We start from the raw sequence: 19132 nt of genomic DNA, 5'->3' as shown, positions 1-19132 counted from the left end.
GCAACATATAAAAAATATTTTCCAATAAAAGGCATGATAACTGCTCTTTGGGTTGATGAGAAAATCACCACGTGAAGGGTTTCTCAGAAATAAATTACCTTCATAAATGGGAGAGCATATTTATTTGATTCCTAAGAGGAAGGAAAAGGATAGTCATTTGAAGAAACTTACTTCTCTATAAGACTTAGTAAACTAGAAGGCAAAGAACTGCTTCATCTGATTCCCTAAAAAATGCACTAGTAATGTTAACCCACAGAGAGACCTTTATGTTAGTTCCCATCAAGAAACCATATCATTAAATAGCTCCAGTGTATATTCAAATATTTTTAGGAATTCTGATTGAAGAAAACACTTTGGGAGTGAACAGACATTATACATAATTAGAGCAGACGATATAAAGACCATGTGCAGAATAGATAGCTAGTGGGAAGTTACTGGACAACACAGAGAGCTCACCTGGGTGTTTTGTGATGACTTAGAGGGGTGGGATTGGGGGCGGGATTCAGGAGGGGGTGAGGGGGTGGGGTGCAGGGTGGGAGGGAGGGAGGGAGGCTCAAGAAGGAGGGAATATGCGTATACTTACAGCTGATTCACACTGCTGTACAGCAGAAACCAACACAACATTATAAGGCAACTATCCTCCAATTAAAAATAAATATAAACAAAAAAGAGCTTCTAGAGATTTTATTTTAAAAAGTAGTATTACTTGAGGCTATCAATGAAACATATATACACTATTCAATATTTACCTAATCAAAAAGAAGGTAAGAAAAGTCATAATTTTAAAAATTACATCTCTAATGATAACTATGAGATGTATTGATATAATTAAAATGAGAATAGTATTAAATGATTATCACCTCAAATGTACCCACTACTTAAAGAAAAAAGATATATAATCACAGAGAGTGAAATCTATAGCAGTCAACACAAATATTTTATGAAGGAAAAAACTCCAGTTTTACTATTCACAAATAGCAAATCCTGATCCTCATCACCATCACCACCACCTCCATCATCAACACCACAATAAAGAAATGGATGTATCTGTTATAGCTTAAACAAAACTCAATCATTAAAACTAACCTTTCTTATTCATGAAGTTCAGTAATGCAAGTTATCCCATAGCTTCTCTATTCCTTTATAGAAAAACAGACTTAGCTTTCCCTACCACACAGTTCTCAAAATGACTTCTCCCCTTTCTTCTCCACCTCCAACTAAAGTTGTTTCTTTTTTCAGGACTCAAGTAAAGATAAAGCTTCTTTTTATGTGCATTCCATGCCTACAGCATTCCAATGATCCCAAAGCCTTGACTACATGGTTCTACATTTTTGCCCTACAAAATTTTGGAGCTTAATTATATTCCATATAGTGTGAGTCTCTAATCCATTCATTCCTATAAATATCATATTCTCTCCTTAATAAAATCACAACCTCCCTGAAGCCAGAAATTCTTCTTACAAAATAACTATGCTTCCTCTACAAGTATAGCAGTGTGCCAGGAAAGTAATATATTCTTCATAAAAGCATGTTGTCTTTAAAAAAAATAATCGAGCAAACTCCTTTATAGAATGTACTGATTTACAAACTATACAGTAACAGCAAATAAAACTGAAACCTACTTCCATAATTAATGGAAATTTAATAGGATGAATAACAAAATATTCCAGTAGAAATCTGAGTCACTTTATCTGCCATCTAATTGACTTTTAAAGAGTCCATCATGAAAAAAACTTTTAAAATACACATCTTCTAGTAATGAAACTGTAAGTCATGCCTCTTTTTTAAACAAGTTTTCTATAAGAACCACATATCACTTTTTAACATGAACATGAAATTGACAAAAATAGCTATTCCATTATTCCTCTAGCAATCAAATTACTTAGTTTATTAAGGTGATTTAGATTTTAATTTCTGAATTCTCAAAATTCCTGGAATCTGTTTCACCAGATTCTTAAGATTCTGGAATTTAAAAACATGGTTTTGGGTTACAAATCCACTATTTCCTGCTGTGTGATTCAAAAACATAGTAACTTAGTGCCTAAATTTTGTCACCTGGAAAATGAGAAAAAGCCTCAAAAGTATGTAGTAAAGATTAAACAGGTTAAAAGATGCAAAGCCTTTAAGAATGGCCCACACTTAATAAACACAAGCCCATTTGCTTTTGTAGTTATATTCAATTGTTTTGAAGATAGGAAGAAAGATAAGTTAATTCTTTATATGTCTATAACAACCATCTTTTAAAGTAAACCTCCATGCCTCAGAGAGTTCTCGAGAAAATAGGGCATAGACCTATAGAAAGGCTTGCTTTACTATATCAAGTAGACTCTACACCTTACATTGCAACTTAGCAGTAATGAAGAGAAAATCTCTACAAACTTTATACAAATACTATAGTATCAGTATAAGTTTCCTTAGACTAGTATACCAAGCTCCTCTGTCCATGGTATTCTCCGTGAATAAGAATATTCTCCAGGCAAGGACACTGGAGCAGGTAGCCATTTCCTTCTTCAAGGGATCTTTCGGGACAAGGGATTGAACCCGAGTCTCCTGCAATACAGGCAGATTCTTTACTGTCTGAGCCAGCCAGGAAGCCTAATATAGTTTCAATTATCTAATAGATTTAAAAACAAACTCTTACACAGCACACACTGGCTGCCTATTTGGGCTTTAAAATGTTACAGGAATATTGTTATGCAACAAGGAGAATCAATCTTATTCTAACAGCAAGCATCAGAATTTCTTTTAGGGAACTACTCTGAGAAACTACTTGTAGTGAAACTTAAATCCTTAGAGATGAGCTAATACGAGATGATGCAGTGGCAGAGAAATGTAAACTGTTCAGCATTAGAAACGAACAAGATTTTGGGAAGAGAGAAGACATTGCTGAGTTTATGACAGAAGAGCGAAGTGATATTTTTAAGAAAAGAAGGATTCAGTATTAGGTTTTAAAGGTTTGTTTTGGGATTTTGCAATGTCTAACACCATGACATTCACAATTGCACACATCTCTGCAAACCTTCAGTAGAGTCAGGTGAGCTGGTGAAGAGTGTTCTTATCCATGTGTTTCCTCTCCAGGTTTTCTAATGCAAATCAAAGAAAGAGGAAAGTTCCCATCCCCCTTGATGTAGCTTGGGACAGGAACAACGTAAGAGGTGAGGAAGTGATCTGTTCACAGAAACAGTGCTTATCAAGAGGTGAGCATTTTTAAAACACAAATATTTCTCCTTGTCCATTAGAACTCTCCCATGGGGAATTTTCAGAAATGCTGGTCTGTGGTCTGCACTCACTTTCTCTAGTTTCTGCATCCTCTCCCCAGTGTACCCCTATTTGCTCTTGAACACACCCATCAGGCCTCTGACCTAAAACCACTCCTGCCAAGGTCACTAGTTACTTTCACATGGTAGCCTCAGTGTATGATCAATTCTCAGTCCTCATCTGTCTTCACTAGATGCCTGGAAATATCTCATATATCTGCTTCTTTAGGGTCTCAATCAGTGGCTTCCTCCCCATGGCCCTTCTCTAGCTCCAAATCTAACCTCTAAACATCAGGTCAGTCATTCCTTGCTCCTATTCTCTTTCTACCTGCTCTCACAACTTTGGTGATCCCATCCAGCCTCAAAGTTTTATCCATCATAACACACTGACAAACGTGTGTCTCTAGCTGGATTCCTCAATCAATTTCCGTATTCATAAATTCAACTGTCTACTTGAATTTCCTAGAAACATCAAGCTGCCACTTAAATGTTTAAAATGATCTCTTTCCACACTCCTTTCTCAGTAAATGACAATTCCATCCTTCTAGTTATAAGGCACAAAATCTTGGAATCACTCACAGTACCTCTCTTTCCCTCAGATCTCACGTCTGGCTCATCGCTGCCTCTACTTCCAAGATATGCCTAGAATTGGACCACTTCTGACTATCTCACTCTTAAGATCCCAGTCCAAGCAACTATCAAACTGTGCCTGCATTTTGCCATAGCCTCTTGGCTGGTTTTCGTGTCTCTGTCCTTTCTCCCAGGTCTTTCCATCTCAGCCATCATAACAGCTCTTGGTTGAGGGAGACTGTCACGCGCACTGTGGGACACTTAGCAGCACCGCTCGTCTCTACCCACTAAATGCCGGTAGTACACTCCAGCAGTCCCTCTTGAGTTATGAGAAACAAAAACATCTTCAGATGTTACCAAGTGCCTCTGAGGGACAAAATCACCCTTGGTGAAGGACCATTGCCCTACAGTGTGTTCAACCTCGTGAATACACTTTTATAACAGAAACCAGATAATGTAATACTTCTGCTCAAAACTGAACAATAAATCTCCATCTTATTAAAAAAAAAAAACAACTAAAATCCTTACCACAGCCTGCTGGCCCTACATTTGTCACACACTCATCACTCCCTGACCTCATCTGCTATTTTTCAACCCATTAAATCACTCTCCTCCAATCATACTTGCCTTTTTGCTATTCCTCAAATACATGAAAGCCCCCATCTCAAAATCTGGGCACTGTGTTCCTTCTGGCTAGAGTCCTTGCTCCATGATATCCCCTTGGCTTACCCCTTTACTCCCTTAAGTTCTCTGCTCAAAAGTCAGCTTCCCAATAAGGCTTTCAATATCCCCCCATTTAAAAACTTCAGCCTTTTCTCCATGCGCCATCTGCTCCCCACACTTCCTACCCCTACACTCCATCTCTGTTTTTTATTTGTCTAGTTTTGGCTGGGCTGGGTCTTTGTTGCCGTGTGCAGGTTTTCTCTAGTTGTGGCGAGCGGGGTCTACTCTCCAGGTGGGTGCACAGGCTTCTCATTGCGGTGGCGTCTCTTGCTGTGGCGCACCAGCTCTAGGGCACGTGGGCTTCAGGAACTTCGGCTTCTCATCTCAGTAGTCGTGGCTAGAGGGCGCTGGAGGGCAGGCTCAGTAGCTGTGGTACATGGCTTAGGTGCCCCGTAGCATGTGGGATCATCCTAGACCAGGGATCAAAGCCATATCCCCTGCATTGCAAAGTGGATCCCAACCACTAGACTGCCAGGGAAGCCCTGGCTTATCTTTATTGGCCCTTATCTTCATTTGATAAGCTACGCTGCTGCTGCCGAGTGGCCTCAGTGCTGTCTGACTCTGCACGACCCTATGCACTGTAGCCTGCCAGGCTCCTTTGCCCATGGAATTCTCCAGACAAGAGGACTAGAATGGGCTGTCATTTCCTTCTTCAGAGGGGATAAAAAGTAAGGATTTGTCCAAATGCTTCTGTGCTTCGGAATTTTTATGTAGGGAGTATTTGGAAAGCATACTTACAAATCTGTTAACATGTGGCTCTAAATATCCACAGGTATATTAAAAAAAAAAGTAGAGCTTTCAGAGAAAATGTTCAAACTGCAGGGGCTGTGGAAATTCCACTAGATACATAAAAAGGAGTGTGCTGGGGTAAGTCAAATCATTCAATTATATATGCCATAAGGCAACTTACCAAGTAATAGTAACAGCAAACACAGCTCTTTTCTATGGATGAAAGCCCACATGGTTCAATTGTGAGTGACAGAGAGGAACAGAATGCTTCCTGCTGCAAGCAGACAGTTATGGGGAACCCCCCGAGGTTATAAATTGAGCTCCTCTACTAATTACCGGTCTGAAGGGGACAAAGATCCACATTTTATCTCCCTTGCTGATGTGCAGCACAAGCACTGGTGAATTTTACATCAGGGTCAGGCTGGGACGTCCCCAGCCTGCTTTACTTGGAGGAGAAGAACAGTGTCGCCCCATGCAAATGGGGTCAGGTCTTCCTTTCTGCCTTGGGTGCCTACCAGGGAGATGTCAGTACAACAGATCCTGACAGGGAAGTTGATATTGACGGGGGAGTAAAGAAGGCAGAGCAAAACAAAACACAGATCTTATTTGAAATAAAAATTTGTTTAGAAATTTGAAAGAAAAGCTTAGAGATTCAAGGTTACATGTTTCAAAAGACCTCAGAATTTTGTACCATCACTCATTAAAACTGTTTGCTGTACCCATTGACAACAACATCAATTATTCTATTTTCTGAATCGCTGATGATAAGACCACTAAATCTACACAGCAGGCAGTTACTTTAGTGAAATAGGCCTATCTCCAGAGAGAGAGAAGAACTTGTGGTTCAAATGTTAATACTTTTGATCAGGTAAGTACTTTACTTTTGTCAGTAAGTGATAACTCTTATGTAGACGTTCATTAACAATGTTCCTGAGAAGGATAATGGATGGGGAAGAAGGGTTGAGGCACAACAAACTGTGACGATGTAATATTTCAAAACATGTTTTCTGAGAAGCAAAAATAACTTCAGCATTTCTAATGGATATAGGAGATATATATGTGATGGACAGGGAGGCCTGGTGTGCTGCGATTCATGGGGTCACAAAGAGTCAAACACGACTGAGTGACTGAACTGAACTGAACTGAGATAGATAGGTAGATAGGTAGATAGATAGATAGATAGATAGATACACACACATATACACCCTTTCTAACTTCCTGGAACATCATAGCTCACCCCCTGCAAAAGTAGCAGTTTCATTCAAATTAGGAAAACAAAATTCATTCATTTATTCATATAACAAATAATTATTGAACTTTCTTTGTAAAAGAAAGACATGTGAATACAATCTCCATCATTGCAATTTTCCTCGTCTCTTGCTTTTATTCTACTTAGTATAACTGTGGACTCAAAATATGACTGACTGAATAAAAATAATCTAAAGGATAACCAATAAATTCATGTCTGACATCTGAGAATTAGGAAACAGAAACCAATCAATGAGTGCCTGCTTAGTGTAAAATATTGAATAGTTCTGGGAATCATCAAGACCTAGCTTGAAATCCCAAATCCTTTTCTATTGGCTGTCTGAGTGAATTGAGACTCCCAAGTCTCAATTTCCTTATGTGGAAAGTATTCTAACAGTACCTACCCTCAGAGCAGTTACAAGGATTAAATGAGATGTTGGCAAGCATCCCTCCATAGTACTTATTCAACAAATTAGCTATTTGGGTTATCTTTTGGAAGCTTAAAGTTCCATAATGCCTTTCTTAATTCCTATGAGCAACTCTAAATTTTATTTTACCTCTTCAGAAGAAACTATTTTCTGTTCTCATCTTCTCTAAAAATAAAACCCTTGGAATGTTTCAGACACATGCATGAATAAGAAATTCCACTTCCAAGGAGTCCTTCCAACACAATAACCAAGAAAATTCTTACCTAGTTTTGGCAAGGAATAGGGCACGTTAAAGTAGTCTTCATAAAATTCTATTAATCTCTTTGCTATATGGAGCGCATAGTCCCCGGATCCTCTTCTGATAGCATCGGGTCTTGCATACAAGCGTACCTAATTTAAAATATATATAAAAGTTACTTTAGCCTTTTGATACTTGAATTTTATCTTCCCCGCATGTATGAATCTACACAAATCATTTCAAATACTACAAAAATTAAGCATCATTCTTGTTCATATATCAAAGCACACTGGGACTGAAATAACCAAACTTAAACAATTAAAGTAACCAAGTTGAGCAAGTCACAATTTCCCGGCTTTACAAGTTGACACAGAGAAGATTTATACACCTTGCATCAAAATAAATATTCAAAGTTATCACTTACATGTGCTTGCTAGAGATAGGAAGGTATGGTGGATTAGTATAATGGTTCCCTGACTATGTTGAAAGCAGGTAGGATGCGGTGACTCGGCAGGAGAGAAAATTCATGGTTTGTTAAAGATACACTGCAACAAGCTTTGGAAGTATTACCAGGCTGAACAAAAAACTAATTTATGCTTCTACTTTTCTTTGGAACCAACTATCCAACTGTCCTTATTCTCAATATGCAAAGCAGGAATAGAAAACTCTTCATGTACACAAATGATTGCCATTCTGGAAGGCTGTCTTGAGGAAGGCAACTGCTCCCAGGCTTCAAAACCAGCTGAAATAATTCATATTTCTAACACAATCCAGATACTTACTATTGATTTTCAAATCAAGCATTGTGTATTATCTAGTCCTTGGCCAAAAGGAGCCTGAGGCAAATAACATAAAACTGAACAAAACTAACAACTGTATAGAAAAGGTTAAAATGAGATTAGTTTTCTTAAAGTTTTCATAAAGCTATCCAGCATCTTTCTTTCCAAAGGCTAAATCTATTTTTCACAGATGTGGTCCCTAATCCTCATATCAATTCTATGAATAAGAAATATGTGCTTTGTGGAGCACTGGAGAGCCCCTCAGCCCAGGAGTTGGGTTTTATTCCTACTCTGCCGTTAACTAAGCTGTGTGGTATTGAACAAATTACTTAACCTCTTCCAGTCTCAAAAGTTCTCCTTTATAAAATGAAGGCATTGGCCACCAGCTGGTTGCTAAAGTGCTTTTCAGTCCTGAAACACATTACTTCCAATCCCATTTTACAGATAAAAGATATTTGCAAATCACTAAAAACATAAATAGATGACTCTGCATGTGGAAATGGATATTTATATACAACAGGAAGACAAAAGAAAGCTGCACTCAATCATATAAAAATTGATTTTACAATTAACTCTTTATTATCCTTGCTTCAGGAAAGAGAACAGAGATGTGTGTAATCAAAAAGAGCAAAATGTCAACAAAAATACATTCTGACTTTGCTAGAAAGATCTGTAATTCAACAATATATTCACCAAATTCGATGACTATTATGTACTGAAATTGTGAAATGCCTTCTCAGCTGACAGTCAAATGAAATAACAAACGTTGTTTGCAGTCACCTGCAGTTTTGGTTGGCAGGAGGATGAAACCACAAACTATCAGGAGACACCATCTGCAACAGCAGAACCTAACACTCTCAGAGAGACAGTGGTCGCGATCTGCTACCCTTGACATCAACTGCTTATAAACATGAAAGGTCTTGAATTCCCAAAAACCAAATCCTAAGGAAAACATGAGTGTACAGGTGATTTATTAAGGAAGTGTTCTCAAGGGCAAACCTACAAGGGAGCAAGGGAAGCAATATAAGAAAGCATAAAAAGCCAAGCAAGGGTGCAATTTCAAGTGAAGTCCTGGCCTCGGCCTAATCCTACAGGGAGTCCTAGCTTGTAAATTGCACTGGCAAGTTTGTGCTGCCTTGAAGCAAGAGAGCTCCCATATTCCTGCTCCTCAGTCATTGGATACTGGTTACCAAGGGGAAAGCATTAAATTCCAGGCGTTTGCTTTTGGAGCATCTGGATGACATAGTTCCAGTGGCTCAAGGATAGTCCTTGGGAGAAGACTTCAGATGTGAGCTGTTAGAAGCAGAACAGTGAGAGCTGGGGGATGAGCACCCCAGACAGAAAGGAGACCTGGCCTGTGCACTGACAGCTCACACCACAGATGAGAATCGGTCAGCCTGCATTCGTTCCCTCAATATTTATTTGGCAGCTGTTTTGCACCAGGGCCTGGACTAAGCCTTTTTAAATGAGTGATGAAAAAGACAGGTTCTCTAATTAGAGATGATCCAAAGCATTGCTGAGAACAAAAAGCAATAAAGGTGGAATTCCCATTCTCAAAGACCTTCCTATTCATAGGTAAATTAATTATAGTAACAGTGAATGGTAAACTCTAAGTGCCACGTGGATACTGAGGAGAACCTTCTCAGAAGGTTCAAGGTGAAGTAAATAGTAAATTCATATGCAAACCATAACCAGGACCATTGCAAAATAATGCAGCAAAAGGTCACTGATTTTACTCCTAAGAAACATCATTGATTTTGGTAGAAACATGGCCATTCCTATCAGTCAACTCTACCAGTCAGTCAAGCTATCTATACGCCCAGACAAGAGATGCACAATTAAATCAATCTAGTTGTCAAGATTTGATGGAAATGATCCAATTTAAGTGAGAAGCATACCCATGTTTAGTACAGGGTCTTCATTTGTTCATTTAAACATTTATCACATATCTGCTGTGTGCCAGGCAATGTACTAGAGAGTAGAAATAGAACAATAAAAATTTCTGCCACAAAGTAAGCAAAGCATTTACTCTTACTTCTCTTAAGAGGCTCACAATGTGGAGAACCAAACTAATCAACAGCAAAATACAATGTGAGAAATTGCATTTTGCCTTCCCTCCCGTTACAACCTGACCTCCTGTAATTTAATAGAACGAACACCCATTGCAAAGGACTGAGCTCCTGTCCAAGGCCCAACCATAGTCTATCCTTCCTGCCTTTTCAAAGACATTGTTCTCAAAATTCTCCCCTTCATGGCCTGTATCACCAATTTAGGCTCCCATACTGGATCCTTTTCATCAGCAAATACTCTGTATCATTTCCTATGTTTAACAAAAAATCTTTCTTGACTACAGTTCCTCCAGCTATGGTTTCCAGAAAGAGTGCTTAAAAGACGCTTACTCCTTGGAAGGAAAGTTATGACCAACCTAGATAGCATATTCAAAAGCAGAGACATTACTTTGTCAACAAAGGTCCATCTAGTCAAGGCTATGGTTTTTCCTGTGGTCATGTATGGATGTGAAAGTTGGACTGTGAAGAAAGCTGAGCGCCGAAGAATTGATGCTTTTGAACTGTGGTGTTGGAGAAGACTCTTGAGAGTCCCTTGGACTGCAAGATCCAACCAGTCCATTCTGAAGGAGATCAGCCCTGGGATTTCTTTGGAAGGAATGATGCTAAAGCTGAAACTCCAGTACTTTGGCCACCTCATGCGAAGAGTTGACTCATTGGAAAAGACTCTGATGCTGGGAGGGATTGGGGGCAGGAGGAGAAGGGGACGACAGAGGATGAGATGGCTGGATGGCATCACTGACTCGATGGACGTGAGTCTGGGTGAACTCCGGGAGTTGGTGATGGATAGGGAGGCCTGGCGTGCTGCGATTCATGGGGTCGCAAAGAGTCGGACACGACTGAGCAACTGAACTGAACTGAACTGAACTGAACATAGAATTTCTATATAATTAGAATTAACATAACTTACTTTACTTCTATATAGTTAGAATTAACATCTTCCCTTACTTTCCTTTTATATAGTGAGAATTCACATATGACCAGAACATTCTCAAAATGAAAAGCAGCACTTAGCCTGAGATAATAGGTATCACCTGGACTCTGGGGAGGTTCCTCTGGAGAAGGGAATGCCAACCCACTCCAGTATTCTTGCCTGGAAAATCCCATGGACAGAGGAGCCTGGCAGGCTACAGTCCACGGGCTCAGAAGAGTCGGACACAACTGAGTGACTAAGTCACGTTGCCCATTTATACTCCCTGTTTCTAGTCTCTCTTGCATTCGCCACCACAAGGCTTTTATTCCCACTGCTCCACCAAACATGCTCTCATCAACATCGCTACTGGCCCCAGGATGCCAAATCCATCAGCTCCCAGTCTTCGACATGCTTAGCTTAGCAGCAGCATTTGACACAGTGGATCCTCTCCCCTCTTTCAAAGGCTTCCTTCACTTAACTTCAATCTTACTTTCCTTCCATTTAACTCATCACTCCTTCTCAGTCTCTCAGCTGATTCATCCTCATCCTTTCCCTCATTCCTCTCACTTCTTAATATTGGAAGGTCTCAGATTTCAAACCATAGACCTCATTTCTCTGCCTACAGTTAGTCCCTTGGAGATAGCAGCAAGTCTCATGGTTATAAATGCTGAAGACCTACCCCATAATTCCAGACTTCCAACTTCCCACTGGACATTTCCATTTGGATACTGAACAAGCATCTCAAACTTAACATGTCTAAAATCCAAACTCCCAATCGTTCTCTTTTTCTCTCTCTCTCTCTTACACATAGATGCGCGCACACACACACACACACACACACACACACACAGATACCTAACCCTCCAGAAGTATTTCCATCCAGCTGCCCAAGTTCAAATACCTCAAAACCATCCTTGTTTGCCCTCTTTCACACTCAAGGATGACTCAAGAGAGACAAAATTAGAAAAGTGAAGAGAGGCATACGGATAAGTAAAGAAAAACTTCAAATTAAAGAAGTACTTTTAAACCAAATTGTAGATGATTAACTGCTATAGGCATAGGCAGAGTCGAGGATTTTAAGCTACAGAATGACATAATCAGAATTAAGTTTTCAGCTGCAGTCCCAGCGGCTGCAGAGAAGGAGGGAGGGAAGCACAAAGCTGACTGCACACTGCGAGAGATCAAACCCTGAGCCTCTGCAGTGGGAGCACTGACTCCAACAGCCTAGACTACCAGAAAACTAATCCTAGGGAGTATCAGATAGCGAGAACTCACACAAAGGAAACCACTTGAATACAAGACCTGGCATAACTCAACCACCAGTTAGCACCCTGTGCAGGACGCCTCATCTGAACAACAAACAAAACAAAAATACAAACCCAGTCATCAGCAGAGATCACCTCACTCAGCCCATCAGAGGAAAAACAAACAAGCAAAAACTCAGCACAAATCTCACCCCACAAGAAGCTCACACAAACCATTGGATCAACCTTTGGAGAACAGATACCAAAAGGAAGAAAGAATTCAACCTTCTTCAAGGAAAAAATTCAACTTTCCTCGAAGCCTGGGGAAAGGAGACCTCAAACACAATAACTTAAATAAAATAAAATAAAAAGGCAGAGAAATACCACACAAATGAAGGAATAAGCTAGAAACACAGAAGTCCAAGCAAATGAAGAGGAAATAGGAAAATTACCTGAAAAAGAATTCAGAAAAATGATAGTAAAGATGATCAAAAACCCTGAAAGCAAAATGGAGAAAATGCAAGAATCAATTCACAAAAACCTAGAATAATTAAAGAATAAGCATACAGAGACAAACAACACAATTGCTGAAATTAAAAATACTGTAGAAGAAATCAATAGCAGAGTATCTGAAGCAGAAGACTGAATCAGTGAACTAGAAGATAAAATGGTGGAAATAACTTCTGAAGAGCAGAATAAAGTAAAAAGAATGAAAAGAGCTGAGGACGGTCTCAGAGACCTCTGGGGCCATATCAAACACGCCAACATTCGAATTATAGGGGTCCCAGAAGAAGAGAAAAAAAAGGGTATGAGAAATTTTTTGAAGAGATTATAGTTGAAAATTTCCCCAACATGGAAAAGGAAATAGTCCATCAAGTCCAAGAGGCACAAAGAGTCCCGTACAGGATAAACCCAAGGAGAAACACACCAAGACACATACTAATCAAACTAACAAAGACTAAACACAAAGAAAGAATATTAAAAGCAGCAATGGAAAAGCACCAAGTAACATACAAGGGAAACCCCATACATTTAACAGCTGATCTTTCAGCAGAAACTCTGCAGGCCAGAAGGGAATGGCAGGATATATTTAAAGTACTGAAAGGGAAAAATCTACAACCAAGATTTCTGTACCCAGCAAGGATCTCATTCAAAAGTGATAGAGAAATAAAAAGCTGTTCAGGCAAGCAAAAGTTAAGAGAATTCAATATGACTAAACCAGCTTTACAACAACTATTAAACGGACTTACATAGTCAAGAAATACAACAGGAGAAAAAGATCTACAAAATCAACTCCAAACAATTAGAAAATGGCAATAGGAGCACATATATATATATATATCAATAATTACTATAAATGTAAATGGATTAATGCTCCAACCAAAAGACACAGACTGGCTGAATGGATACAAAAACAAGACCCATATATATGCTATCTACAGGAAACCCACCTCAGACCTCAAGACACATATAGACTGAAAGTGAGAGGATGGAAAAATATATTCCATGCAAATGGGAAGCAAAATAAATGGAGTAGCAGTCTTCATATCAGACAAAATAGACCTTAAAATAAAGACTATTACAAGAGATGAAGAAGGACACTACATAATGATCAAGGGATCAATCTAAGAGCAAGACATAATAATTGTAAATATCTATGCACCCAACATAGGAGCACCTCAATACCTAAGACAGACACTAACAGACATAAAAGGAAAAATTGACAGTAACACAATAATAGTAGGAGACTTTAACACACCACTCACACCAATGGACAGATATCAAAACAGAAAATTAAAAAGGAAACACAAGTCTTAAATGATACATTAGATGAGATAGAGCTCATTGATATCTTCAGGACATTCCATCCAAATGCAGAAGAATACATCTTCTCAAGTGCACATGGAACATTCTCCAGCATAGACCACATCTTGGGCCACAAATCAGTGGCCCAGTAAATTTAAGATAATTGAAATTGTATCAAGCATGTTCTCTGACCACAATGCTATGAGACTAGATACCAGTTACAAGAAAAAAAAAAAACTGTAAGAAACACAAACACATGGAGATCAAACAACACCTTTCTAAATAACCAACAAGTTACTCAAGAAATCAAAAGGTAAATCAAAAAATTTCTAGAAACAAATGACAATGAAAATACAACAACTCAAAACCTATGGGATGCAGCAAAAGCAGTTCTAAGAGGAAAGTTTATAGCAACACAATCCTACCTCAAGAAACAAAATAAACATCTAATACAACCTAACTTTACACCTAAAGCAACTGGAAAAAAGAAGAATTAAAAAAAAAAATTAGTAGAAGGAAAGAAATCATAAAGATCCAAGCAGAAATAAAGGAAAAAGAAATGAAAGAAACAAAAGTAAATATTAATAAAACTAAAAGCTGGTTCTTTGAGAAGATAAACAAAACTGACAAACCCTTAGCCAGACTCATCAAGAAAAAAAGAAGAATCAAATCAACAAAATTAGAAATTGTGAACCCAATTATAAGCACTGAAATTGAAGCTGTGATCAAAAATCTCCCAAAAAAACAAAAGCCCAGGACCAGATGGCTTCACAGGAGAATGCTATCAAACATTTAGAGAAGAGCTAATACCTATCCTTCTAAAACTCTTTCAAAAAATCGCAGAGGAAGAAACACTTCCAAACTCATTCTACGAGGCCACCATCACCCTGATATGAAAACCAGACAAAGACAACACACAAAAAAGAAAACTGTAGGCCAATATCACTGATGAACATAGATGCAAAAATCTGCAACAAAATTTTCAGAAACAGAATTCAGCAACACATCAAAAAGCTCATACACCATGATCAAGTTGAGTTTATTCCAGGGATGCAAAGATTCTTCACTATACAGAAATCAATGTGATACACCATATTAACAAATTGAAAGATAAAAACCATATGATCATCCCAATAGATGCAGAAAAAGCCTGTGACAAAATTTAGCACCTATTTATGATTAAAACTCATCAAAAAACGGGCATAGAAGGAACTACCTCAACATAGTAAAGGCCATATATGAAAAGCCTACAGCAAGCATTATTCTCAATGGTGAAAAACTGAAAGCATTCCCCATAAGATTAGGAACAAGACAAGGGTGTCTGCTTTTGCCACTAGTATTCAACATAGTTCTGGAAGTCCTAGCTATAGCAATCAGAGAAGAAAAAGTAATAAAAAGAATCCAGATTGGAAAAGAAGTAAAGCTCTCACTGTTTGCAGATGACATGATACTGTACATAGAAAACCCTAAAGATAGTATCAGAAAATGATTAGAGCTTATCAGTGAATTTAGCAAAGTTGCAGGATAAATCACTTGCATTTCTATATACTAACAATGAAAAATCAGAAAGAGCAATTAAGGAGTCAATCACATTCACCACTGCAACAAAAAGAATTAAGTATCTAGAAATAAACTTACCTAAGGAGACAAAAGAACTGTACACAGAAAATTTTAAGACAGTAATGAAAGAAATCAAAGATGATATAAACAGATGGAGAGATATTCCGTGGCCCTGGGTAGGAAGAATCGATATTGTGAAAATGACTATACTACCAAATGCAATCTACAGATTTAATACAATTCATATCAAATTACCAATGGCATTTTTCACAGAACTAGAACAAAAAATTTTATAATTCATATGGAAACACAAAAGACCCCAAATAGCCAAAGCAGTCTTGAGAAAGAAGAACAGAGCTGGAGGAATCAACCTTCCCGACGTCAGGTTTTTCTACAAAGCCACAGTCATCAAGACAGTATGATACTGGCACAAAAACAGAAATATCAACCAATGGAACAAGATATAAAGCCCAGAAATAAACCCATTTACCTATGGGGACCTTATTTTTGACAAAGGAGGCAAGAATATACAATGGGGCAAAGACAGCCTGTTCGATAAATGGTGCTGGGAAAACTGGACAGCTATATGTAAAAGAATGAAATTAGAACACTTCCTAACACCAAACACAAAGATAAACTCAAAATGGATTAAAGACTTAAATGTAAGACCAGACACTATAAAACTCTTAGAGGAAAACATAGGCAGAACACTCAATGACATAATTCAAAGCAAGATCCTCTATGATCCACTTCCTAGAGCAATGGAAATAAAAGCAAAAGTAAACAAGTGGGACTTGATTAAACTTAAAAGCTTTTGCACAGCAAAGGAAACTATAAGAAAAGTGAAAAGACAACCCTCAGAATGAGAGAAAATAATAGCAAATGAAACAACTGACAAAGGATTAATTTCCAAAATATACAAGCAGCTCATACAACTCAACACCAGAAAAACAAACAACCCAATCAAAAAGTGGAAAAAAGACCTAAACAGACATTTTCCAAAGAAGACATACAGATGGCTAACAAACACATGAAAAGATGCTCAATATCACTCATTATTAGAGAAATGCAAATCAAAACTACAATGAGACATCACCTTTCACCGGTCAGAATGGCCCTCATCAAAAAGTCTACAAACAATAAAGGCTGGAAAGGGTGTGGAGAAAAGGGAACACTCTTGCACTGTTGGTGGGAAAGTAAACTGATACAGCCACTATGGAAGATGGTACAGAAATTCCTTAAAAAACTAGGTATAAAACCACCATAGGACCCAGCAATCCCACTCCTAGGCATATACTGTGAGGAAACCAAAACTGAAAGAGACACATGTATCCACTGTTCACTGCAGCACTGTTTACAGTAGCTAGAACATGGAAGCAACCTAGACGTCCAACAACAGATGAATGGATAAAGAAGTCGTGGTACATATACACAATGGAGTATTACTCAGCAATAAAAAGGTATGCATTTGAACCAGTTCTAATGAGGTGGTTGAACCTAGAACCTATTATACAGAGTGAAGTGAGTCAGAAAGAGAAAGATAAATACCGTATTCTAACACATATATTGGAAGGAAAGTTATGACCAACCTAGATAGCATATTCAAAAGCAGAGACATTACTTTGCCAACAAAGGTCCGTCTAGTCAAGGCTATGGTTTTTCCAGTGGTCATGTATGGATGTGAGAGTTGGACTGTGAAGAAAGCTGAGTGCCAAAGAATTGATGCTTTTGAACTGTGGTGGTGGAGAAGACTCTTGAGAGTCCCTTGGACTGCAAGGAGATCCGACTAGTCCATTCTGAAGGAGATCAGCCCTGGGATTTCTTTGGAAGGAATAATGCTAAAGCTGAAACTCCAGTACTTTGGCCACCTCATGCGAAGAGTTGACTCATTGGAAAAGACTCTGATGCTGGAAGGGATTGGGGCCAGGAGGAGAAGGGGAAAACAGAAGATGAGATGGCTGGATGGCATCACTGACTCAATGGACATGAGCTTGGGTGAACTCCGGGAGTTGGTGATGGACAGAGAGCCTGGCCTGCTGCGATTCATGGGGTCGCAAAGAGTCAGACACGACTAAGCGACTGAACTGAACTGAACTGAACACATATATATGGAATCTAGAAAAATAGTACTGATGAATTTATTTACAGGGCAGCAATGGAGAAACAGACATAAAGAATACACTTATGGACATGGGGAGAGGGCAGGAGAGGGTGAGATGTATGGAAAGAGTAATATGGAAACTTATATTACCGTATGTAAAATAGATAGCCAATGGGAATTTGCTGTATGGCTCAGGAAACTCAAGCAGGGGCTCTGGATCAACGTAGAGGGGTGGGATGGGGTGGGAGGAGGGAGAGAGGTCCAAAGGGAGGGGATATATGTATACCTACAGCTGATTCATGTTGAGGTTTGACAGAAAACAGCGAAATTCTATAAAGCAATTATCCTTCAATAAAAAATAAACTAATAACAAAAAAAGAATTAAGTTTTCCTTGATGACACTAGCTACAGTGTAGATGCTAGATTGGGAGAGACTAGGAACAAACAAAGGAAATGAGTTAGACGATTGCAGTGAAACACTGATGGTGGTTTGGACTGTGGAGATGGCAAGTAGGAACGGAGAGAAATGGTCCGATTCATTCACTTGGTCCTAACAGGAATGGCTACCCACTCCAATATTCTTTTCTTTTTTTTTTATATAAATGTATTTATTTTAATTGAAGGCTAATTACTTTACAATATTATAGTGGCTTTTGCCATACATTGACATGAATCAGCCATGGGTGTACATGTGTTCCCCATCCTGAACCCCCCTGCCACCCCTCTTCCCATCCCATCCCTCAGGGTCATCCCTGTGCACCAGCCCCGAGCACCCTGTCTCATGCATTGAACCTGGACTGGAATATTCTTGCTTGGAAGATTCCATGGACACAAGAGCCTGTCCAGGCTACAGTCCATGGAGGTGCCAAGAGTCAGACACGACTGAGCAACTAACACTTTCACTTTTTCACTTTAAATATTTTATTGCACATGTCCTTTAGTTATCAAGTAAAACTAACTATAGTCACATTCGTACTTGTGAACAATCATTCACCTTATTTGTACCTGTCTCACTCAGTGCCCAGTTGTAACAAGTGTGATCAGTTGAAGGACAGGGGAAAGTCCAAAATATTTCACAAACTGAATAATTCTTGTGTGGTTCATCAATAGTTGGCTGTGCAATAATTCATTTTATACTGTGAAAAAGAACAATCAGCTTTTCTTTTCTTGTAAACTAGGTTCTACTTAATCATAACACAGAAACTAAATCTTCATAAACATAATTATCATTCAAAAGCAATAAAGTATAATTTTATTACACCTGCTCATTTGCTTTTCTGACATTCCACAATAAGAGCCCAGCTCTGAACATGTAAATTGCTAACCAAGCTTTATCTCTCCCTCTGCATACCTTCTTCCTAAAACCAATATAAACCAAACTGCCCATTAAGTCTGGTGGAAAGGACATTACACTAAGAACTGGCAGACAGGGACATGAGACTCAGCTTTCTCCCCAGCTACTGTGAGCTT

At 38.7% G+C, this 19132-nt stretch overlaps 1 protein-coding gene across 1 annotated transcript in view; it reads right to left on the bottom strand.

Annotated features, from left to right (window-relative positions):
* TRHDE (thyrotropin releasing hormone degrading enzyme) overlaps positions 1–19132 on the bottom strand; it is a 447855-nt gene that overhangs the window by 294717 nt on the left and 134006 nt on the right. The window contains exon 3 of the mRNA XM_061415530.1: positions 7219–7345. Coding sequence (XP_061271514.1) covers positions 7219–7345 — 127 coding nt within the window. The remainder of the gene's footprint in view (positions 1–7218; positions 7346–19132) is intronic.

Source organism: Bos javanicus, chromosome 5 (assembly GCF_032452875.1).
Source record: "Bos javanicus breed banteng chromosome 5, ARS-OSU_banteng_1.0, whole genome shotgun sequence".
Classification (NCBI taxonomy): Eukaryota; Metazoa; Chordata; class Mammalia; order Artiodactyla; family Bovidae; genus Bos; species Bos javanicus.
The sequence above is the reverse complement of the archived record's forward strand: the minus strand, read 5'-3'. Positions and strand labels throughout refer to the sequence as shown.